General features: G+C 59.6%; 1 protein-coding gene across 1 annotated transcript in view; it reads left to right on the forward strand.

Annotated features, from left to right (window-relative positions):
• The window catches only part of RGMA (repulsive guidance molecule BMP co-receptor a), a 42,383-nt gene extending 25,076 nt beyond the window's left edge, over window positions 1–17,307 (forward strand). The window contains exons 3-4 of the mRNA XM_040642745.1: window positions 8,650–9,164; window positions 16,551–17,307. Coding sequence (XP_040498679.1) covers window positions 8,650–9,164; window positions 16,551–17,273 — 1,238 coding nt within the window. The 3' untranslated portion in view covers window positions 17,274–17,307. The remainder of the gene's footprint in view (window positions 1–8,649; window positions 9,165–16,550) is intronic.
• Window positions 17,308–24,263: the final 6,956 nt, after the last annotated feature.

Genomic DNA, 24,263 nt, shown 5'->3' on the forward strand with positions numbered 1-24,263 from the left:
GGAACCTAATGGAGCTGGGGGACAAGAGGAAAGGGCTTTGGATCCCCTGGCCCCCCACACACAGCAGAGAAAAGCACTTTGGAGCTCGGTGACATTTGCTACCGGCAACCAACCAGCACGTCAGCTCCAGCCAACCTCCGCTGTTCTCGAGGCCCCTGTGCTTCCAGACCTCTGTCCCACATCACCTGCCAAATCCCACTTGCCCTTCCAGACCTGGTTGAAATGCTACTTCCCCATACCCTCTCCCTCCGTCCTTACATCTTTGTTGTGACTTGGGATTCACATGAAAGTGTTTGCTCGGCTTTTCCAGAACTTTGGAGGCTTGTTGCAGGAACAGCATGAAGCACCTGGTAGGGTCCAGAACTTCCAGCAAGTTAAATGAATCCAGGCAGTTGCCGTCTAGCCACCCACCCACCCCCACCCCAGCTGGACAAAACCAATTCGATCCCAGGGCTTGTATTCCAAACAAGCCTTACCCCTTTAAGAGGAGGCAGGTTTTTCCCTCTCCCGGCTCACCCCACCCCTCCTACACAGCCACTGAAACCCGATCTAATCCCTTTGCACGCGGGTAATTTATTGGTCTATTGGGCTTTTCTTGGTGGCAAATTGCATTGTCTTTATTCCTGGGTTCTGGCCGTGGAGCGGCTCGCCGCATTCCTGAGACTCGTTTCTCAGGGCGTTGCTCCACACCCCCTCGGCGCACAGTGAAATAAGTTTTATTGGGCTTCTTTGTTATGCAAACAGGGCGGTAATAATCAGGCTATTATTCCGAAAGATTGGGCTTGATTAACAGTTCAAAGGAGGTCTCCGAAAGCGGCGAATGCCGCGCGGGGGCATAAATATTTCCCTCCTGCCCGGGTGGGTACGGCTGGTGCTCGAGTTCCCTGCCCCCGGCTTGCTGTTTCCGAGAGGCGCTGGGTCGCTATTGAAAGGAATTAAGTCAGGCAGGCTGTGAGGCTCTGATGGCTCTCGCGGGCACGTCTCAGCCCACAAAGGAGGCAGTCTGGAGCCCACCTCCCCCCAGAAGTGAAATGTTACCTATGCGGGGTGCCGGGGCACGTGGACGCCCCCAGCCTCCCCTGCAGACCTAGCAGAGCACGGGGGGGCTTAAAAAAGGCATCAGATCTGCTAAGGTGCTTTGAGTGCAGGGTGGGGAAGATGAGGAGCCCCTGCTCCCGGGTGTTGCGGGCAGGAGGGGACCCCTCAGCTGGGGCGTCGATGGATGACGCAGACCTTTCAGTGAGGCCCACAGCCTCCAGAGGCTGAGGAAGGCGACACGCGAGAGCCGAGGGGTCATCGTCAGTGTTTGCAGGGTGGTCCCATGTGAGTTTTTTCTGTGCAACTCTAGACAAGAGCTGAGGGCCCTGGGATATCCCAGGAGGCAGACGCAGGTCTGCAGCTGGAGCTGTCTGGAGCAGGGGGCCAGCCCTGCCCCCGAAGTCTTCGGGAGGCGGTGGAGGCCGGATGCCCACCTGGCGGGGATGGTACAGGGAAATTTTCTGCCGTGGAGACTGGCTGGAGGTGGAAACCTGTGACCAGTGACCCTTGGCACCCCTCTGACCCCAGGGTTCTAAAGCTCCGTGACGCATCTTGCGAGGCCAACATAGTTTGGTCACAACGTGACCATTAGGTAAAGTGATCTTGATTAAGTCGATGGCACAGAGAGCCCAGGAGTCCCGGCCCCAGTTGCACGAACCAGGAGGAGAGGCCCCAGAGCCGCCCTGCCCAAGAGCGCAGCGACTGAGATGGAGGTGACTTGACCTCCTGGCTCCGTGCGTATTGGCGGTCTTGGATCCCTGCAGAGGTGGCCAGAGGGCCAGAAGGGGCCGCTCTATTGTCCGCAGGAACCAGGCAGGGAGGGGGCAGCCGTCACCTTCGTCCCCCCCGGGAAGCCCCAAGGGCGGCTCGCCCTGAAAAGCCCATCTCCTCTTCCTGCCTGTATGAGTTGCAGTAAGATTGGTTTCAACCTCATACTTTCCTCTCCTTGCTTCCTTCCTTGGACATTCACAACAGAAAAAGTCCAAGGCTTCCTGCCTGGAATTAAGGTCTCGTGCTTTTTTTTTTAAGATACGGTCCGTAAAAATCAGCCCCTCTGTGGTTTCCTTGGCAGGTGACACCGCAGCCGAGAGGTTTTCCTTTTGATGCTGGGCCAGGTTACATTCAGGTTCCTGACCTGGGGTGGCCTCCAGCCCATGATTTAGTGGAGTAGACATGGGGCGGCAGGATGACTCCAACGGGGGATCGAGGGCCCCTCGGCTCTCCACCCGTGGGGACTGTCCAGCCCTGGCATGCCCGAAGCCCTTTCGTGTGACCCCCAGGAAATGCCGGCTCATGCATGACCACTTTAGGCAGCCGGGCCCAGGAGAGCTGCATTACGCCTGGAGAGAAGGGGGGGAGGCCCTCAAGTCTGGCCCCAGTTGGTCCCTGGCCTCTTGGAAGCCATTCCCCACCCTGAGCTCTAGCTCCCCCATCTGTAGTGGGAGTGCTTGGACGGGAACCTTAAACGAGGGCTCACTGTCCATTTAAGGGGTGGTCACTTCCCCGAGAACCGAGGGATGGCAACGGTCATACGTCAGGAACTGGGCGTGGTCAAAGAAAACACATCTCGCTGTTGGGAATTTCAGGACCTGGACCCTTCTCAGCTGGTGTCCCCAGAAAGGTAGGGCACACGCACTTTGAAAAGCATAGAAAAGAGCCCCCCAAAGCCTGTTGGCTGTGTGAGCCAGGCGCATGCGCACGTATCAAATGAAGATAAAAATTCTTGCCCGCCGTTTAGAGTAGCAGCTGGGTCTGCTGTTCAAGCGGTCTGCCGTCTACACAGGCCGGGGAAGATCGGGGCATCACTATTGTCATCATTATTTCTGTTTTGGAGAAGCCCCTATATCCTGTGGGTCCAACCCCTGCCGCACCCCCTGCGCTCCCCACCCCCCCGCACGAATGCGTGCATCGCCCCTGCCCCGCCAGCCCCGTGAAGGGCAGAGCCCCCTCTTCGTTGTCTTTGTCTTTGTGGCCTACAGCATGAGTGTGGAATTACCTAAGGTGAGAGAGGAGGGGAAAGCAGCTTGGGGCCTGAGAGCTGTGGTTTGCCTCCCTCCTCCATCAGGGCACCTGAGTGAAGGGGGCTATGTAATGCCGCCAGGCCTCAGTTTGCCTGTCTGTCGAATGGGCATAGCAGATGACCCTAGGGCTGTCATAGGGTTAAGGGAGATACCTGTACAATGTGTTGTGTATAGTAAGTGCTCAGCACACATTAGCTGTGAGGTAGATCTGAGTCTCCCCCACAGATTACTATTTAAGCAAGCCAAGTTAACACAAAACTGACTTCCACTAAGCTTCCTTCCAATGCTCTCAGGGTTGGCTTACATCAGCTCCCCTGGTCCCTGAAGTACTGAGGAAGGTACTGACGCATCTCCGTGGCACAGAGCGACACTGAGCTCAGAGAGGTTAATGGATCTGCCCATGGCCACACAGCACTGAGCGCCAGAGCTAGCATTGGACCACAAGCCTCTGCCCCTAGAGCGCCTACCTTTAAACCCTCCCCACCAGCACGGCCTCCCAAAGTGGGGTCCCCCGTTCCCGAGAATCTCCCGCATGGCATTGCCCAGTGACACGAAACTTGTCCCCGGCCCCCTTGTTGACACTGAATTCGCCCCGGTGTTCTCTCTGGGTGGGGAACCGGCAAGTGCTCTCATTTCTCTTCGTGTCGCAGAACCAACCCAAGGTCTGTTCCTTTATTCATTAACAAGAGCAAAGGCGAACCTGTGGGAATTGTGCTTCAGGACCCAAAGTTTCTGATTCCTCCATGTCCCAGAAAATGTCTGGGTGGAAGAGGCCACGAGGTGGGGGGAGGGGATGGAGGTGGAAGAGAAGGCTGGCCCTGCCGCGGGAGGAACAGACGGAGTCCTGGGGGCTGGCGTGTGCCAGGGGCACCAAGCAGGCGATGAGAGCTCCCTTAACCGCCCCCTCCATGCCCTCTCCCCCTCACGTGCAGGGAGAGTCGTCCCAGCCCGGGTCCCCCCTCAGTGATCGCAGGTCCTTTCAGGGAGAGGGGACAGTGGAATAGGGGAAGCCGAGTCCACCTGGTCTCCTGGCCCCTGGCCAAGTGAATGTCTCCAGTGATCTGGCTTCTGCAGGGGGGAGTCAGGAGGGCCCGGGAAGGGGAGGAGAGACTTTCCCGAAGCTGAAAGTCAGGGTGCCGGGCGTGGTCGGGTGCTGGCGACAGCATCTAAATGGATTGCAGACGGCCGCCTCCTCCTAGCTGTGTCCTCACGTGGCCGAGTGTGAGGCCGTGCCCTGGTGTCTCTTCCTGTAAGGACACCAGTCCCCTCATGACCTCATCTGAACCTAATCACCTCCCGGAGCCCCCCCCTTCCAAGTACCATCACACTGGGGTTGGGGCTTCAACATAGGACTTTGGGGGGGACACATTCAGTCCATAGCCTCCTCGCTGGTGAAAGACAGCGAGCGAGGTGGTGGGCGAAGTTGTCCCTGGTGCCCTTGGGAGTGTGGCGCCCGGGACCCATCGGGTGGGTGCGGGGCGGGGGGGTGGTCAGTGCCCGGAACAGCTGCACGCACACTGGACGCCTCCACATCCAGGTGGAAGGGCAGAGCCCTGACGTCCTCACGAGGGAGAGGTGGGGGAAGGGACACTCCCGTCCAGTGCCCCTCCTGTCCCCTCCCTGTCCCTGCCTGTGACTGCTAACCTCTTACCTCACAGGGTGGGGGGGGTGTTTATCCCTCTCTGAGACCTTTGTCAGGCCCCCCATTTGTTGAGCACCCATGGGGTCCCAGGCAGACCAAGAGCATCTTCTCGTTTGACCCTCAGCAACGCTGTAAGACGGGCGCTACTTCTAGTTCATAGAGAAGGAAACTGAGGCAGAGCCAGGTTCCTACAGGGACAGAGGGGACAGAGCGGGACTTCGAGCCAGACACTGTCCCTCCAGTGCCCACTGCCCACCACCCCATCTGGCCAGTGTCACCTTCACACCTCTCCAGGTCTGTCCCTAGTCCTGGGTGATAACATTGGGAGCATTCTCCAGATGGCCGAGAAATGGGATCAGCAGGACTTCGGGGAGTGAAGGGCTGGAGGAGTTCACCCCTCTGTGGACCCTGCCTGGGGTGGAAAGCCTACCTCTTGGGTGCAAGGGCAGCCCCAGAATGACCTCGGTCACCCCCTGGGGGTGGTGGGCGGAGCTGCCATCACCACTCTCGGGAGGCTCTGAGAGGGGGAGGGGAGCAAGTGAAAGAGCCCCACTGAGTTGGAACTGAGAGATGAAAGGCCTAGTCTCCAAGGGCTGAGGGCCTGCGGGGGGTTGGGGGGGCAGGACTGCTCAGGGTTGCCAGCTGCATCCCTGCTGGGTTTGCCCCTTGGGAAAGCCGCCTCCCTCTTTACCCCCTCTGCAGCCCCCTCCCACCCCCAAAGGAAATGCCCCATTCACACACTCCAGACTGGTGGGGCTCCAGCAGGTGCTAACTTGGCCCTTTCGAGACTACTGAGCCTAACTCTAAAGAAGTGTGGCTTGTGGGCCAGCAACATGGGCCTCCTTCGGGAGCCTGGCAGAAATGCAGAGCCTCGGCTCACTGAGGCCTGCTGACCCAGCCGGGGCTGTCGGTGTGCACGGGGACGTGTGAAGAGGATTAAGGGCCAGCCACATCTGTGCTGGCAGATCCCACTTGATGACCCCAGAGCAGGGAGGGACCCCCTTTCAGGGCACCTCTGTAGGATTTCAGTCACGAACCCCAGACATACCGGAGAGCTCTGCCGCTGGGACACTGCTCTGAGCCTTTTCAAGGCTGTGAAGACATCAGACTCTATCACCACCTGTGGAGCTGCCCGTGGGTGGGGATAGAGCCATAAATGGGGGTCAGGAGTGAGACACCCTGTATACCCCACATTGTGTGCAGGCTGGTCCTGCCCTAGGCCCCATTCCTGACCCCTGCCTTCGAGCCGCTGCACACCCCGAAAAGCGGCCCCTGGGAACTGGTCTACTGGACCACGGGCCTGCGGGTATGGTGGGGCACTCTTGCAGGAGGGGTCCTCAGGGAGAGGCTGAAGGTCACAGGTGGTGAAGTGTGCCCTTGAACCGCTCAGCGGCTGGCAGGCGGAGGCAATCATGAATGTGCTAATTGTATGATGACGTGGAACTGCCCTCGGCCTGGGCTATTAGGTCCTAACAGGCCAGATGCAAACCCTGCTTCAGCTTCTTCCCGGAGACCTGGGGCCAGAAAAGCAGCCAGCTGAGCCTGGGTGCCCCTCAGGGAGGCGGGCAGGGCAGTGGGGCCTGGCCCTGGGGCCGCCGGGAGGGCCGGCCGAGCCAACACCAGCCCGAGACAGAGTTAGTAACTGTGAGTTCGCTCTCTGCTGTCCTGGGTCTGCTCTGGCAGAGCTGAGGCCAACACAGCTCCTGCTTGGGTTGCCGCCATCTGGTCATAAAGGGACAGGTGGTGGCCTTTCTCCCCTTTGGGCATGCTGAGCTCCAGAGAGGGACCCGAGCCTGGCTGCAGGCAGGGCTCCCGAGGCTGGTGGGCTGGTGGGCGGTGGGCACAGCCCGGGTGGCTGCCACTTGGCACAGGCCCGTGTCCCACTCAGATCAGTTTCTCTGACGTCCTGAACGCCACGATTCTGAGAAAGCAGCATCGCAGGTCAGCACCCCCTGCGCCCAGAATCAGTGAGGCTGCCTGAGCTGGCCGCGCATGGGGGCAGCCGACCAGAGACAGAGAGTTGGTGGCCCCCCAGCCAGTGCCTTTGTACCGTGTTCCTCTGCACAGCACCCCCTCCACTCACACCTCCACCACGAGGGGCGCCTTCACCTTCTCCCACACGGGCCACATTAGCCTTTCGCAGGGTCGCTTGGGCCTTGGGTGTCTTCTATGGGTTTGGTGAAATCTGAAGACAGCAGGGCCAGAGAATCTTCTAGCTGCCTTTCAAGGGACACCTGCCCCCAGGAGCACGCCTCTGTGGGAGGGAGACCATGAGAGGGAGGGGGGTCTCAACAAGTGCCTTTCCCCTGTTCACCCCAGGTGCCTCTAAATGGCAGTTAATTACCCCCTCATATTAACCAAATCTGCTTAAGTCAGCACGCTTCTTCAACTTAAAGCTATGAAAATGGAAAATCTGTACCCCTTATATCAAATTTGCTTTATTTTTCCTAATACACATTGAAGTAAATATGTAACTTCTCAAAAGAAAAAATGTCCACCCAGACCCCCCCTCACCCCGAAACAACCTCGTTTGCCAGCAGTGGAGACAAATACAGGGGAAGTTAGGAAAGGTGCCTGAATTTAAGACAAGCGTGGGCTCCCCGTGCCCAGGTGTGTGACCTGGGCGGGCCAGCTTCAGCTCCACGCAGATGGGAGAAGATCTCTAAGAGATAGGCCATCCAGGTGTCCGGGCACAGAGCAGCTGCTGAGATGATTCTTAGCCTGCCCTTACGTATTTCTGCCCCTGGCTTTATTGGCAACTTGATTTTGGAGGTAAAAAGCCAGCACCAGGGAAGCAAGCTGACTTTTCCAAGGGTTCGCGAGCCAGGCTAGGAGCCCGGTCAGGGGTGCCTGGAGCTATTGCCCCATCCTGCTGTCGATCACTCCAGCATTGGGCTGCAACCCCAGAGGCCAGGCCTCCCAGCTCGTCTGCCAGCCCCTTTGCTCCTGGAGCCTGTGTAGAAATCTTCTTTCCTGCTGCCGGTCTGCATGCCTGGCCACTGAAGTCACTAGGGACTGTGCAAAAGAATCTGGGTGGCTAGGAAAGGGCAGGCTCCACGTGTCCAGGTACAAGATTCGGTGTATTAAAGCCACAGTTTGCAGGCATGGTCATTTGTAGCTCATTGTTACTAAGGTCTCAAAGCTTGCGAGTGACTTTTTTAAAAAACACGAATTAAGGCAGATCTAAGGTTATGGCTCTCAGCTGCTTCCCAGCATGCTCTCCTGAGCAGGACAGAGGAGGGAGGGATGGAGCAATGGAGACCAAGAGGGGAGCTGCCCTTGCTTTGCAGACAAGGTGACCGGAACCAGGCCTTCTGTGACCAGAGCTCATAGAGTAATCATACGAGCCAACGTTCACTGACCTTCTGCTCTAGTCAGTGCCATTCTTGGTCCTTTACCACTCTGACCAACCTCATAAGGCACACACTAGTATGACTCATTTTCTAGGTAAATCTAAGGAGGCACAGAGAAGTCCAGTGATTTGTACAAGGTCACACAGTAGCGGAGCCCAGGACACATCGTGGGGCTTAATTCCCAGCCACATTTCTGTTGATGTTGCCAAAATGCTTGGGGATAGCTTGACAGTGTCAACAGATGTCAAAGGCCCAAGGGTGGCTTGTCAGCTCCCAGAGTCCGGCAGCCCAGAGGCACTGACCGTTCGGCTTTACCGTCTGGGAACCGTGGGAAGGACCCCCACTGGCCCTTGCGGCGAGCAGCTCTGCACGCCTGGCCCCTTGGGGTCACCCCAGGCGGAAGGCTGGGAAGGGCAGTTCCACACCGCACGTGCACCTGAGGGGATTATTTGCCATCGGGGCGCGAACATGCAGCTGGGTGGCGCATCTGGGAGGAGATGTCCTGCGCGTGTGCCTGCGGCGCTGGTTCCCCGGGGTAAGGAGGGCGGAGTCCGCCCTCTGGCCCTGACCACCTGTCCCTTCCTGTGCCCCGCAGCCACGTCCCCGTGCAAGATCCTCAAGTGCAACTCTGAGTTCTGGAGCGCCACGGCGGGCAGCCACTCCCCGGCCTCGGACGACGCCCCCGAGTTTTGCGCGGCGCTGCGCACCTATGCCCTGTGCACGCGGCGCACAGCCCGCACCTGCCGGGGCGACCTGGCCTACCACTCGGCCGTCCATGGCATAGAGGACCTCATGAGCCAGTACAACTGCTCCAAGGATGGCCCCACGTCGCAGCCGCGCCTGCGCACCCTGCCACCGCCGGGCGACAGCCAGGAGCGCTCCGACAGCCCCGAGATCTGCCACTACGAGAAGAGCTTCCACAAGCACTCAGCGGCCCCCAACTACACGCACTGCGGCCTCTTCGGGGACCCGCACCTCAGGACTTTCACAGACCGCTTCCAGACCTGCAAGGTGCAGGGCGCCTGGCCGCTCATCGACAATAATTACCTGAACGTGCAGGTCACCAACACGCCTGTGCTGCCCGGCTCGGCCGCCACCGCCACCAGCAAGGTAAGGGTGAGGCTGAGGCTCGGGCAGCCCCGCTGTCACCAGGGCCCAGACCCCGACACCGCCTGCATCCCGCCCCATAGTCTTATTTCCAGTAAATGGGCTGATTATTTACAAAGGAATGTTCTAGAGGGTCTTTGTTCTGAGATAAACCAACCTTCCCCACCTCTTCACGTTGCAGAGAGTGTGGTATTTCTCAAACTGCTGGATGCTGCCCATGGGGGGTTTGTGAAATTGGTTTTCCGGGGTCAGAAACTGGCATACACGTGTCACGTTTTATTTTCAGCTGGGCGGGGTAGAGCAGGATGGCCTAACCTCGCACCGATGAGAAAGGCAGGTGGCAAATGAGTTGTGCGCGGGAAGGGTACGCATCTTAGGAAGCTTAGTTCCGGTTGTGTGCGTGCGCGCTTGCGTACCTGGGCAAACGCTGGGTCCAGGTAAAGGGGGTTTCTTTCTGGGGTTATTGTCCACAAATTTTAGAAACACTCGCCAGAGCACTTGGTTTCAAGCTTTTGGAATATTCTTTTCTTGCCCCCAAACTGTGTCTTGGTATAACTCCAGTATTAAATCCCGGTAAAAGGGGAGCCTCCCTACAGGTGTGTCTCCATGATCGCCCTCAGGGAGGGCGAACTCTGTTCGCCGTGGACACGTGACCCCAGCACCCCTGGAGGTGACGACGGTCCCACCCAGAGGCTCTCACGTGGCTGCACATTTACAAACTGAACAGATTGTGGAAGATAGTGATTCTGGGCCCCCCTCCAGGCTGGTAGGACACCAGATCTCTGGGTGGGGTCAGGCTCGTGTTTTGTTTTGTTCTGTTTTGTTTGTAAGCCCCCAGTGATTCTGGCTCATGGAGGGGGTTAGGGGCACCGGCTTAGAGGCCAGGGCTGTAGGATGCTGCTGGGGTCAGCAGGGCTGCAGGCTACCGTCCCGCGCTTTCTTTGCCCCATGCCTACAGTGAGAGGCTGCAGTCCCAAGGCGGAACGGCCGTGCTGTCCGGGAACACGGGGAGATGGCCACAAGTAAGGATAGACAAGCAGCTTACTGAGCCTCCCAGGGGCCACCCATGCAGCTTTTCCCTCCTCCCTCAGGCCAGCCCTGTCTGGCTGGGGCAGCTCCCTTTGACACATCCCCAAAGTGGGATGTGCCTCTCCGCCCAGAGTGGCTAGCTTCTGACCCGGGCCTGGTGGCTCTGCAGACGGGCATGTTCTCGTTTGCCGTGAGAGGCAGTCCCCGTCCGGAGCCCCAGAGGCCGCGGAGAGCTGGTCGTCTTCTGACCCCAGAAGGCCTCAGTCTCTGGGTGGCAGGACTCAAGTTCTGCTCACAGGGCCGCAGCCACGGATGTGGCCCGTGGCCCAGGCACTTGGACACCCCCATCTTCTCCCTCCTCTACCTGCTTCCGGGAGGGTCTCTCACGACCTCCTATTCAGACTGAGCCAGAAGGCGCAGCCTCAAGGCCAGGAGGCTGGTGGGCTCTCAGAGTGCAGGGGATGGGGACCCATGTGCCACCTCAGACCCCCCGGGGGGTTCCAGGTTGGCAGTGGGTCTGTTTTCCTAGCAAAAGCACGTTGCAAGGCGGCACGTTGGGCAGCGCCAGGCTGGTCCACAAAGGGCGTTTCTGTTCCTTCCTGTCCCTCCACATCCCACAGGAGGACAGCGAGGTGACCTGGCAGCCAGGAAAATTCCTGCCATCTGCCTCTGCTCTGGTGGCCCCTGCATGCCTCCAGAGGGTCTCTTTCTGGGCCCAGCTGCAGGATAAGAAACAAGAGTGTCTTTGCCCCGTGGACACCCTCGCAGGCCCTTGGCACCAGGCCGTGAAGCCTAGTGAGCGGCAGAATTCTGGCCAGCGCTCTCTCCACCCTGTCCGCCCTCTTAGCCCTCCGCAGAGTGGGGAGGGGGGGCCCACGTCAAGGACCCAGCCGCCTTCCCTGGGGCCCCTCCACCTACCCACCTCCCTCCTTCCCTAGAGCCAAGATAAATGAACGCCGGGAGCCTGAGGCTGCAGCTTCTAAATCCAGCAGCAAACATACTGCGGGAGGGGACCCCGCCTCCCTGTCCCACCCTGGCAGGGGCACACAGGGAAGTCTGAGGGTATGAGAGAGACGTGGACCTTAGAAGCCTGTCCCTCCTAACCCAGGCTGGTGTGAGCACCAGATGTGATAACAGAGCCAAGCACAGACCTGGGAGGAACTGTGGTTTGTGACCTGCGAGGCTGGGCTGCTGCTCCCACAGACTCCGGGGAGGCGGGGGAGGGGACAGGGTGGGGCAAGAGCCTTTAGGCCACATCCCATCGGGTTCCACAGGCTGGGGTGACATGCCCGGGCTTCGAACCTCAGCTCTTCCCTGGCACACCCTGGGACCCTGAGCCCAGAGATGCTGTCCCCAAAACGCATGGAATGATCCAGTCCCTTGAGTGTGTTCTTCAAAGGCTCACTCTGCTCCAGGCTCCCTGCTGGGCCCTGTTGCCAGTGGAAGTGCCCAATCACGGACAGGAGCAGCTCTCTTCCTGTCCCAGCATGGAGCCTCCAGAGAGCATGGGGCTCCCCAGCAGGGCTCGGCCGACTCAGCCCCTTTCTGCTGTGACCTAGGGTCACCTCTGTCTTCCCAGCAGGCCGGAAGCCCAGCGGCCTTCTGTTACCTCCCCACCGGCCAGGAGGCAGCACGAGGCTCGGCCCCCGGAGACCCAGGCGCAACGGGGTCCATGTCTGTGGCCAATTCAGTCTCGGGCCCCCGGGCAGACCGGGTTCCCCGGGTGAGAGACACCAGTGGCGGCTTTCCAGCGCCCTTGGCCTGCCCGCACCTGTTCCTGTAGGCCTCTACTGCGCAGGCGCGTCGGCTGTGCTCATTCATCGATTCTGCAGACATTTACAAAACACCTCTCTAGTGCCAGCCTCTGTGCCCGTGCTTCCTCCCTCCTGGCCACTCCCGTGGAGGGCAAAGGCAGGCAGAGGGGTGCTTGTGTGGGTGCAGGATGCTCTGCCCGGAGCGCCAGGGGCGGGGGGGGGGGCTCCTCCAAGCCCTTCTGCAGAGCTCGCCTCCGAAGGACAGGAGCGGAAGACCAGGGCAGAGACGGGGACGGGAGGGTAGCCTGGAGCCCTGGGGGAAGCAGGAGAAGCCAAGGGGCTCTTATCTCAGGCTTTTGTGCCCCCCCAAAAGAGCCCTCTGCCAGCCTCTTCTACCCAGCTGAACCCATTGCCCTCCATCCTCCCCTTGCCCCAAAGGGCCTTGGCTCGTTTCCCAGGATCCGGGCATTATCCAGTCGTGCCCATCCCTCCGTTCTCATAGGTGATCAAGATGTCGTGTATTCCAGTCCAAGCTGACATTTTAGCCAGCCTCCCGGCTCCGTGGGACTTCCTTCTGTGCCCAGCCCCCAGCTCCACCACCCTCCCTCCAGCTGCACCCAGAGCACCCCATTGTACAGATGAGAAAACCGAGGCTCTGGGAGGAGAGGAACTCGTGCCTCTGCCTTCCCCTGCCCCCTGCTGGTCCCACCCAGAACTTACCATCCATCTGTCCCACCACCTAACTCATCTCCTTGGTCTGTCACCCCCCTGGAGTGTGAGCCCCTTGAGGACAAGGCTCTTGGACTCTCCGGCCCCCTTGTGTGGATACAGCCTCTAGCGCCAGGGGCCTGGTGCGGCGGAGGGGCGTGGGGCCCCCCTGGGGAGGGGGGTGGCAAAGACGGGAGTGGCAGCCGCACCCGCGGCCCAGCTGGCAGCGAGCCGCCCGGCTTTCGACAGGCCCCTTCATGCTGTTACTTGTGGTTGAGTCCTTGGCACTGGTGCTGTCAGCCTTCCAGGAGCCTGTCTCCACAAGAGATGACGGTTAGAGGGAAACCAGCCTTTCCTGTTCCAGGAGACTGATGGCACTTGGAAACCAGCAGCCCCCCCCCGCCCCCCTGCGCCCCAGCACACCAGGCAGGGACACCGGAGCCCCTCATCGCTCACCCCCTCCCCAGTGGCAGGACCACCCACTGCCCAGACCACCCTGGCTGCACCTCCCGGCCCCCCACAGGCAGCCTCCACATCGGGGCGGGCGTTGTGGGATGGGGCAGGAGATGGAGCTAAAAGTGGCCATTTTTGTCGGCCAGGGATGGATGGCAGGGTAGCGGCAGGCCTCTGGGGTCCGACAGGTAGGGCTCCAAGCAGGATGGAGGGGCTGGGGCCACCTGTGATATCCCACAGCAAACCAGGGGTGCACTGCTTCCCAGGACCGGGCAGTGGCCTCACAGGGAGAGATGGGGAAATCGAGTCCAGTGCCCCAGGAGCCGTGCCCACCCCGGGCCTCCCAGGGTAGCACTCCCTGGACTCTGGCAGGCCCCCCGGCCTCCAGCTTCGGAGCACCATTCCCTCCTCGTATCCCGTGTGGACAGCAGAATGTGTCCCCATCTGTCCTGACCAGGCCCCACAGGCACAGGGCCAGGAGCCCCAAGACTTCCAGGGACCCACGAAAAAGCTTTCATTTGTTTTAAAGTCAGAAGGAAACAGCAGCATCATCCAACCTCGACTGTATTAGTCTTGACACCAGTGCGGTCACAAAACGTAATTTTAGTATTTTTGTTGGAGGAGGGGGCCCGCAAAGGCCCAAGAGTTTGGAGTCCCCGAAAGTTCCAACTGTGGCCTCTCATCCTCCGTTCTCTGAGTATCAGGGGGAGTAGGGGGTTTCCCTCTGAAGGTCCAGGCCCCTTGCCTACTCCCGGCCCGGTCACCCCTATGCTTCACCAGTGTGAGCGGTGATGAGACAGGCCTGGACACCGCTGGCCAGGCCCTCGATACCCCATTGGTTTTGCTCAGCATAGAACTTCAGCTTTGCTCCTGAGGCTCCAGGCTGAGACCACTCCCTGCCTGCTTCCCCCTGGACCTCCTGTCTGTGCCCCTAGCCACCCGCGCACCTCCCGAATTGTAGCCACACTGCCTGGCCTGTGGCCGGGACCCAGACCCCATCCTGGGCCCGGGCCTTTCCCGACCCTGGGCCTGAGACGAGGTCCTTCACAGCTCTCCCGCCTCCCCTTGCCTGTAGGACCTGCTTGCTGTTTCTAGCACGCCTGGGCCAGAAACTCCCTTAGCACTTCACGCAGCCGGCCCTCTACCCCAAGGGCTGCCCTAGGCCTTCATTGTGCCCCTCCCACTGCCACATTGCCCGGGGCGCCCAGGCACAAAGTACAGTCACGGCCAAGACATCCATGTCATCAGCAGCCCCCTGCCCGGGCCCCCTCAGCCTGCAGAGCCTCTGAGGAGGTATGGTACCCCTCAGGAATCCCGTTAGATGGCTGGCTAGCCCCCCCCCCCCGCTGGGGGCAGGGGACAAGTTCTAGGAATGATGGCCTAGGGGGGTGAGGGCAATGCACAGGTTAGGGGGTGGGGGCTTAGCAGGGGGCCCCAAAAGGCCTGGGTGCCCTCTTGCCCCATGACCCTAGCTCCCTCCCTGGCCTTAGGCTAGAGTTCAGGTCCCAGCTGCCCTTGGTTGGGGGGCAGTGGCCTTAAAGCCACCAGTGGTAAAAAGCAGGCACCTGGGAAGAGGAACGAAGGAGAGTGGTTGTCTCTCCCCCAGATGTGACTCTCGTCTCCGGCCCGTGCAGTCTTCCTAGTTAGGATTATGGGGGAAAGAGCAGCCCGGCCCTTCACCCAGGATAACAAGGGGAAACACACTCGCTCCCCAGGCTGTTTGTCTCCCATCCTTCTCCCAGGCCTCCCACCCTGTGGGCTTGTGGCCGAAAAGAGCCAGGGGCTGGAAACCAAGAGACTAAACTCCGCTCTACCTCTTGCTGGCTGTGTGACCTTGGGCAAGTCACTTGACCTCTCTGAGCCTGAATTTCTCCACTATAAATGGGAGGTCACGTCATCCTCCCCTGCAGCGCCCCACAGGACTAGAAGAGGCAGCAAGGTTGCCTGCGTCCGTGGTTCTCAGGAGGACGGTTACCAGTGGAGCTGCCCCGCCATCGGCGTCTCCTCCAGCAGCTCAGCCCAGCCCCTCACCCCCGGCTGCAGACACCCACGGACATGAGCCTCCCTGCTCCTTCCCTGGCCAGGGCTGCGTGCTCAGCCTGGAGCCCCCCGTCTTCCTTTCTGACTGGTGCCTTCCTCCTCTCCTTCTTCCCCCTGCTCATCTCGAGGCCTGGCTGGGTGACCCCTCAGGGCAGCCCTGCCACAGTGGCCTCTGCTGGCTTCTGCCTGCTCGTTCGTTCTGTGAGCGGGAGTCTGTCCTTGTCCACCTGCTGCTATGTTCAGCCAGTGGCTTAGAGCCCTTTTAAAGGCATTTGGTGGCAGGTCTGCAGGCGGCTTGAGAGATTGTGTTAGGTGGTTGTGGACCGTATTAGTTTCCTGTTCTGCCGTAACAAATACCACCAACTCCATGTTTCCGACAAGCAGAAATTGACTCTCTTGTAAGCTCTGGGAGCGAGAAATCTGAAATGAGTCTTTCAGGGCTACACGAAGGTGTTAGGAGGGTCGGTCCTTCTAGAAGCTCCCAGGAGAAATCTGTCCAGTACCTCTTCCAGCCTCTGGGTGTGCCCGCATCCCTGGGCTGTGGTCACCCCACTCCAGTCTCTGCCTCTGTGGAAAGAGCCTTCCCGTCTTCGATGACCCCATCTCCCTCTGCCTCCTCTTAGAAGGACACGTGTGATTCTATTTAGGACCCACCCAGCTAATCCAGGATAACTTCTCCATCTGGCGTCCTTACCCTAATCACGTCTTCCAAGTCTCTTTTGCATAGAAGGTAACATTCACAGGTTCCAGGAATTAGGGCCTGATATCTTGGGGGCCATTACTCAGCTTACTACAATAGATAATGAATTTTTATTTTTAATTAGCTGTGCTTTTCTTTTTATGGTCCAGGTCTATATATAGTAAATGAGCTGGTTTTCTATTTAGGGTAGTGATCTAAAGTTCCCCTTCGAAGTCAGTTGTGTTTTTTCTTTTTTTTTAATAAAACAAGTTGGTTTTTTTTTTTAACCGAGTGTTTGATTTTAATTCCAGTGTAGTTCACACAGTGTTATATTAGTTTCAGGTGTGCACTATCGGGATTCAACAATTCCATACATTACTCCGTGCTCGTTCATCCCCATCACCTGTTTCCCCCATCCCCCCACCTCCCCTCGGGGAACCATCAGTTTGTCCTCTATAGTTAAGAGTCTGTCTCTTGGTTTGTCTCTCTCTCCTTTTTCCCCCTGTGTCCTAGAGTAAAACAAATTGTTTTAAAAGAAAAATATTACATGCATAATAATGCAGGTGCCACCCAAAGGGGACCAAAATGGGGAGGGACAGCTCGGGGCATCGTGGGGGCTCCTCCCGTCCGTCCCCAGCATCGCCGGCATGGGCTCGGCCTCCCCCACCACCACCATCTCGGCACCGCTAACCCCCTCTCTCCATCCTCTCCCCCCACCCCCACCAGCTCACCATCATCTTCAAGAACTTCCAGGAGTGCGTGGACCAGAAGGTGTACCAGGCTGAGATGGACGAACTCCCTGCCGCCTTCGCCGACGGCTCCAAGAACGGCGGGGACAAGCACGGGGCCAACAGCCTGAAGATCACGGAGAAGGTGTCGGGCCAGCACGTGGAGATCCAGGCCAAGTACATCGGCACCACCATCGTGGTGCGCCAGGTGGGCCGCTACCTGACTTTCGCGGTCCGCATGCCCGAGGAGGTGGTCAACGCCGTGGAGGACCGGGACAGCCAGGGCCTCTACCTCTGCCTGAGGGGCTGTCCCCTCAACCAACAGATCGACTTCCAGGCCTTCCGCGCCAACGCCGAGGGCCCCGGCCCCCGCAGGCCAGCGGCCGCCAGCCCTGCGCCCGCGGCCCCGGACACTTTCCCGTACGAGACGGCAGTGGCCAAGTGCAAGGAGAAGCTGCCCGTGGAGGACCTCTACTACCAGGCCTGTGTCTTTGACCTGCTCACCACGGGCGACGTGAACTTCACGCTGGCCGCGTACTACGCCCTGGAGGACGTCAAGATGCTGCACTCCAACAAAGACAGGCTGCACCTGTACGAGAGGACTCGGGAGCCACCGGGCCGGGCGGCCGCCACGGGGCTGCCCCCCGCCCCCCGGCCCCTGCTGGGCAGCCTGCTGCTCCTCGCCCTGCTCCCCGCCTTCCTGGAGGCTGTGGCCGCCTAGGGCAGAGGAGGGCTGCTGCCTATCCCCCAGCCGGTGGGCGCCGTGGGAGGGCTGGGGCCGTGGAGGGGGGAGGGAGGCGGTCAGGGGGGCCCTGCAGTGTCTGCAGGGGTCAGGAGCGGAGGCAGCTGCTGGCCAGCGGGCTGTGGACGGTTACCTCAGAGCTGCCCTGGGCTGTCCGCTGGCAAGGGCTGGGGCAGGGGGTGGCCTTCCCCCCCACCCCGCCCCCTCCTTTGGGGGGGTGTGAGAGGTCGTGGTGATTGGTGCTGTGATGTTTGTGACAGTTGAGCTGTGTGAGACAGGGAGCCGCTCCCCTCCACCCGCCCCGCAGTGTGAATGTGCAAAACAGAGCCCCTCAGGCCGAAGCCCCCCACCCCACCCCACCAGAGACACTGGGATTGATCAGAGTCGAGCTCCTCCCCCCCCACCCCTGCAATGCACTGAAACAGGCCCAGCTGACTGCTGCCCGCGCCCGCCACACGCACACACACTCACAGGAACACACTCGCACACACTAAGCTGAGGGGCTGAGGCATCCGCGAGGCCGCACCCCCCCAGGCAGGGCCTCCTCTCCCCTTGGGCCTTAGGACGACTGGGGGGGGGGCTGCTCAGCATCTTCAGCAAATTGTCATCCTTTGACCCAAAGGTGGTGCCCGCCTGGTGCCTTCCTGCCCGAGAGCCGAGGTGAGACTCCCACGTGCAGCCTGGCTGCCCTGTCCCTGCTCAGGTGACCCTGCTCAGGCCCCTGCCTCGGAGCCCACAGCTGGGGCAGCGGTGCTGAGTACAGGTTGGAGTGCGCCACTCACGGGCTCTGATGCTCTTCTCTGGCTCCTTCCCTCCCCGCTCCCCGTTCTCCACTGTGCTTAGGAGCTCACGTCCTCATTTCTAAATGTCTAAACAGAACGACCCCTTGATTTCTGTCCCCTTCTCTCCAGCAGGTGGCAAGAGCCCCTGGGCAGGGGAGCTTGGGCCGTAGGGCGTGGGCAGGAGGCGCCGTGGACAGGGCCAGCTGGCCTGCCCTGAGCCCCTCCGTTCTCCTCGCCTGCCCCCGGACCCCCACTCCCCACCCATCCGCCCACGTCTGCAGGCTGGGGACAGGAGCAGGGTCTGCAAGCTTCTCAGCCCTGAGTGTCCCTGGCTGGTCTCGTCCCTCTAGTCCCCCCCCTTAAGCCCATGGCCACACAGCCAGGAGAGGCTCGCCGCCGCCGAGAGCCCTGGCGCCCACCTCCCGTCAGCCCCGGCTGCCCATCCGAGGAGCCCCGAACCAGTCCCGCCTCTGCTGCTGTCCCAGAGAACCCAGGGACCAACACCAGGCTCGGCTCCACTCCCGAGAAGGGGCAGGAGGGCGGTTCCCACAGCCCCGCACTGTCCTGGCCCTTCAGTCTCCAGGCAGCCCTTCTGCTGTTCCCCAGGGACCTCTCATACACTGGCCCCGGAGGCTCCCCGCCTCCCCTCCGAGAGGTCCCCTCTCTCTGCCCAACCCAGGGCAGGAAGGTGGAAGGCCCGGCCCAGCCCGCCCTGCTGGTTTTTAGATGGTCCCTATGTTGGAAGTAAAAAGTGAAGCACTTTATTTTGGTTGTGTTTGATCGCGTTCTGCTTGGAAGTGGGGACCCCTCACTGCGTCCTTGTGTCTGTGACCTGTGTGGAGTGTCACCGCATGTACATACTGTAAATTATTTATTAACGGCTAAATGCAAGTAAAGTTTGGGTTTTTTTCGTTTTGTTATTTTCTTTCGGACTGCGTGTTGGAATTTGCTTTCTGAACAGACTGGCTCCTTTGGAGGGGTAGAGTGGTGGAGGGGAGGAGGGGTGGCCTCAGCGGGGCGGCCGCTTCGGCTGCATGCGCCTGGACGCAGCTGGCCCACGTGCGCGTGCAAGGGGATTTGCGGATGCTTGTGGAAGGTGAAGCCATTTAACACAAGCTCTCTACTTCCCTAAATTACTTTTTCTCCTTAGGGGGCTTGAGGGCTTCAAGTGTTCTTGCCCCTGTGAGGCTGGAATAGTTTTGGGGACAGATGATGGCCGAAGGGGGTGGGGGCCGCAAGATTGGGGGGGCTAGCCTCAGACCATGTCGGCTGCCCCCCGTCAGTCTAGGAGCCCTAGAGCTGGGACTGTGGCTGCCGCCCTCCCCGCAGGTCCCCTGCTCGCACAGCCCAGGGCCAGAGTGATGGCTCTGCAGAGAGGACCAAGACTTACATGGGGCCAGGTTCCCGCCAGCTGTCATCACATTTCACCTCTTAAAGCGATGCAGTGAGTCAGAAACAAATGCATGCCCATTTTACAAAGAAACAGAGGCTCAGAGATGAATTGATCAGCCTAGGGTCCTTAGCAGGGCAGGGCCAAGATGCACGCCCAGGTCCATTTTGCCCTGTCTGGGCCTGCTCTTAACACCAAGTGTCATGAGGCAGAAAAGCAGCACCATTAAGCCAGGCCACACCCCGGGGTTCTCCCCTTTCCTAGCCCTGTGACCTTGAGCAAGTCACTTACCCTCTCTGAGCCTCTGATTCCTCCTCTCTAAGGTGGGGAGATCCCACAGGGTTGTCTGGAGATTCGGCGAGTTAATTCCTATAAAGGACATAGGACGGGGCCTGGCACACGGGGAGTGTATACCAGGGCTCGTATCCCTGCTTTCTCAGAGCAGGAGGGGTTGAGTGAGGCGGTGGGTGGGCGGAGAAGGGAGAGGGCCACGCAGACCCTGGGAGCTTGAGAGGAGGGTAAGCTGAAAGGCTAGCGAGGGGAGGAATCCAGAGAGGGAGCATGTAACCAGTCCAAGCTGAAGGAGAAGGTCAAAGGAGGAGGGAGAACTTTCTAGAACCCAGCTCTTACACAGGCTCCCAGAGGGAGCGCGGGATTCCCGGCATTGGCAGGAAGAACCAGACTGGAAGGGACAAAACGAGTCCGAACATACACGCACATCTTATCCCGTGGCTCAAACTGTGAGGACCCGTAGGCCTCTCTCTCTCTGTCTCTCTCTCTCTCTCTCTCTCTCTCTCTCTCGATCTGTCGCAGTCGTAGCTGGGGTTGGAATAACTCAGAGGGGAGGCGCCGTGGAGGCAGCGGGGCCCGCTGGCACCCGACCAGCGCACAAGAACCGATTATGCAGAAGCCAGGGCACACAGGATTGAAAATTTAAAAATCCCGTTCACCATCAGATGAAAATGCTAGGGCGCTTGGCCAGAGAATATTCTGGGTTTGGAATTTGTTCAGGACCCTCAGCTTCACCAGCTGGAACTCTTGCCCAGTACCCTGCTGCTGGTCGCCCGTGAGCATGGAAATTTGCATTTCATCATGAATATGGAACACAGAGCCTTGAGCTGCATGATCCTGAGAAGCGCTTCATCCTGCACTGCGGGGCCGGGTTGGAGCGGCCGCCTCTGCGCCAGCGAGATGGGGGCCAGCCAGCCTGGAGGTAAACGCATTAGCAGACGGAGGTGTGCGTCCTCTCGCTGTACCCCAACACACCGACACGTGGCAAAAACTCTTGGCGGTTCAGTGTGGCCAACCAGAATTCGAGAGAAAGGGCTACTCGATGCGCGTGCGTGAGGGTCATTCATAACGAAGGGGGCAGATTCTGGGCTGAAAACCCTCCCCGGGACCCCTGGGCAGTGATGCACAGGAGCCAGGCGTGACCGGGGCTCCTCGGCAAGGCCGGGGAGCCGCGTGGAGCGGGGGGTGGCCCTTGGTCTCGGCTGCGGGCCCACTTGGCGTCCTAACGGCTCTCCCCTCGCTAGTTGTGTGGTCTCCCTTGGGGTTTTGGAGCCTTGGATTCCTTATCTGTAAAACGGAATCAGGAGTCCCGACGTCCCGAGGTCGTTAGAGATCCAACGAGCTGACGCTCAGAAATCGCCTCGCGCCTGGGCCCCCGAGCAGCACCGGGAGGCCGCCGAAAATGACGGTGCCCCCGCTTTGCAGGGGCGCGTGCTCGTGCATTCACCCGATGATTCCTTCGTGGTCCCTTGTGCCCAGGGCGGACAGCGGGGTCCACACAGACTGCTGTGCATTCTCGCTGGAGAGACCTGGCACGATCAGATGTCCCAGGGTGACAAGCACCACAAGGGAAAGGGACGCGGGTTCCTCTGACAGAGACCCACGGGCACTGGAGGAGGGTGGGGAGGAGCCTTCATCGGGCGGGGCCGGGAGGCCTCCGCCCAATCCCCTGCGTGGATTTGGGGGACGCCGGGCAAGGAACTGGGGAGACCCTTCCATGCAGAGAGACCGGTGAGCGCAGAGGGCCTGGGCCCACAGCGGCAGACTTGGAGGGGCAGCAGGAAGCCATGGGACTGGGCGCCCTGAGCGGACGGCCCGGGTGAGGCTGCCGAGCGGCCAGAGGGAGCACCGCAGGCCCACCAACTAGGGAGGGGGTTCGGATGTTTTGTTCCAGCTGCCTCTTTGAGCCAGGGCAGGATGTGTCCAGCTGGGGTTTTAAAGGAATCCTTCCGGACATGGTGAGGTGGGGGAGAAAGGGGGGCCTCCGGCACGAGCCAGTCAGACGTGGGATGCAGGGGGTGGTGCGGGAGGTGCCACGAATGACCCACTTCCGGGCATAACACGGGGGTGCTGCAGGTGGGGTTTAGCGAGTGGGAGAACGGGGCTGGGGAGGGGCTGGTGCTGAGCACTTGGGTAAACTGTGGCGTCACTTACTGAGCCAGGGAAGGAGTGTGTTTGGGATGCTAAAATCAAAATTTTACTTTGGGACACATTGGAAACCATGTGCAGCTAAGTTGTCTTTAATTTTTTTTTTAAGATTTTATTTATTTATTTAGAGGGTAGGGAGGGGCAGAGGGAGAGAGCGAATCTCAGGCAGACTCCCCACTAAGCATGGAGCCCGACGCGGGGCTCGATCCCATGATTCTGACATCATGACCTGAGCTTAAACCAAGAGTTGGAGGCTCAACTGACTGAGCCACCCAAGGCGCCCCGGATTGTCTTTAATTTTTAAATTAAATGATGCCCACTTCCCAGGAGCCAATGTTTACAGAGCACAGAGCTCATAAAAGGAACCTACGGAACGAAGGGAAGGTGTTGTCCTTGAACGAGCTGGTTGCAAAGCTGTGGTTGGTAAGATTGGCAGATGTCGCTTGGTGGCTAGTCCCAAGGCCACACTCCAGCAGGGAATCTCAGGAGCCCCACGCCTTGCGGGGGGCCCAGACCATATGCTTGGAAAAGGACAGCTGGGCTCCCCAAGATGGGGCCTGACCCCAAATACCAAATTATGCAGGGACCAAAGTTCTCATCCTGATGGGGAAAATGGTGTTAAAATCGTAAAACGGAAAATTCGAAGAATAGCTAGGAACCCTGGGAGGGGCGTTATCGACTCCCCACAGCTCCTGGCTGGTGTGCGGGAGACTCCGTGGGCTAGAAGGAGGCCCGTCCCACTCCTGGACTTGGCCACTTGCTGGCTGTGTGACCTGGGACTTCAATATTCTGTCTGCCCCAGGAAGGCGGTGGCCGGCCCGCAGGGATGCCTGGGATATAGGGAGCACGCCCGGAGCAAGCCGTACCTGCCGACAAGCATCCACTCCCTCCCCTTCTCATCCCACCGGGTCACACCGCCTTCTGGGCTCACTGCCTGAGCCAGCGTCTGGGGGGACGGTCCAGCACACCAGGCAGGCCCCTGGCCCTGCTTGCTCCTGAGATCTGCAGAGTCCCACCCTCCAGCCTCACACGCAGGTGTCCCCCACCAGCCACTAAGGGTGGGACCCTACTTCATGCCACGGGGTCATCTCCTAGGTATGGTCCAAAATCATGTCTCTTTGGTCTGATTAGTCTTACTTGTCCAAGTCTTGAGACAACTGAAGAGCTCTGTGTCCAGTTCCCACCTGGGCTGGAGAAGCTTGCTGTTCTGGCCTGGGGTCGGTGGGAACACCGCATGCCCAAAGCAGGAGTCTAAGGACCTCTAATTCCATGGAGGCACCCGCTGTCCCTGGGGAGCTGCCCGCAGCCCCCTGAATCTGTGGCCCAAGGACCCCTGCTACCTGTTTCAACAGCTTCCCCTCAGCTACCTTCCCCATCCTTCTGGACTTTCTGCACTTTTGACCATTTGGTCACTTCCTTCCTGTGACCCGGGTCTACGCCCTGAAGGACAGGAACAGAAAGGAACACTCTAGGGTTGTCCCCCAGCAGCACGGATTTAATGAAGAGATGGCAGGAGCGTACATACGAGGCGTGGCGTGGTCGGGGCGGGGGTGTTTCTGGAATCAGGGGACGCCATCGCAGGCAGCCTAGATCCCAAGGCCAAGGCCAGCGCATCACCCTGCCTGACTCCGCCCTGACCCAGAGGAACCCTGGGACCGCTCACGGACTCTTCCACATTCGAACCCATTCGTGCTCACCTCCTCCCTCTGGCCCGCAGGAACCAGAGCCCGCCTCAGGCCTGACGTGTTTGCTTTGTCTAAAGTGGTGGTCAAACCTACCACCCGTGTGGCAGGGGTGAGAAGCAACCTCATTCTGGCAGTTACCTCCACCAGAAGGGAACAAGGACAGCCCCTCCCCCACATTGTCGTCCTGCAGAGCAAACACCTACTTACGACCTTGACCTTGAGCTTTGCATTTGCTTTGGCGATTTTCACAACACCCTTGCAGGTAGATGCCATGGCCTAGTTTCCAGACGGACACCCACACCCGTGCCACCTATCTGCTCTTCCCTTGAGGACAGAGAAGTGGCTCGGTGGAGTCAATCCAGGGTTCTGGTCTTGGGTTAGCAGGGAGTGAGACCAGACCCCGCCGGGAAGCCAGGTGGGTAGAGGGACTTCAAACCTGGACCCTGAAGAGAAGAAGGGTGGGAGAGAGGGTCCCTCAGATCTGAAGTTTGAGAGGCTTAGGGTTCCAGAAGGAGATGGCTCAAGGGTGCCAGTGGATTCTCGGCCAGGTCAGCATGGCCCCAGGGTGGTCATCAGCTTCCCCAGGTGGGAAACAAGCCTTCTCAGCAGTCCCAGACATGATCCAGCTGCTGCTAGAGACCCCACCCCCATTTACATGGAGACTGGAGTCACC

Source organism: Ursus maritimus, unplaced genomic scaffold (genome assembly GCF_017311325.1).
Source record: "Ursus maritimus isolate PB19 unplaced genomic scaffold, ASM1731132v1 scaffold_27, whole genome shotgun sequence".
Taxonomy (NCBI): domain Eukaryota; kingdom Metazoa; phylum Chordata; class Mammalia; order Carnivora; family Ursidae; genus Ursus; species Ursus maritimus.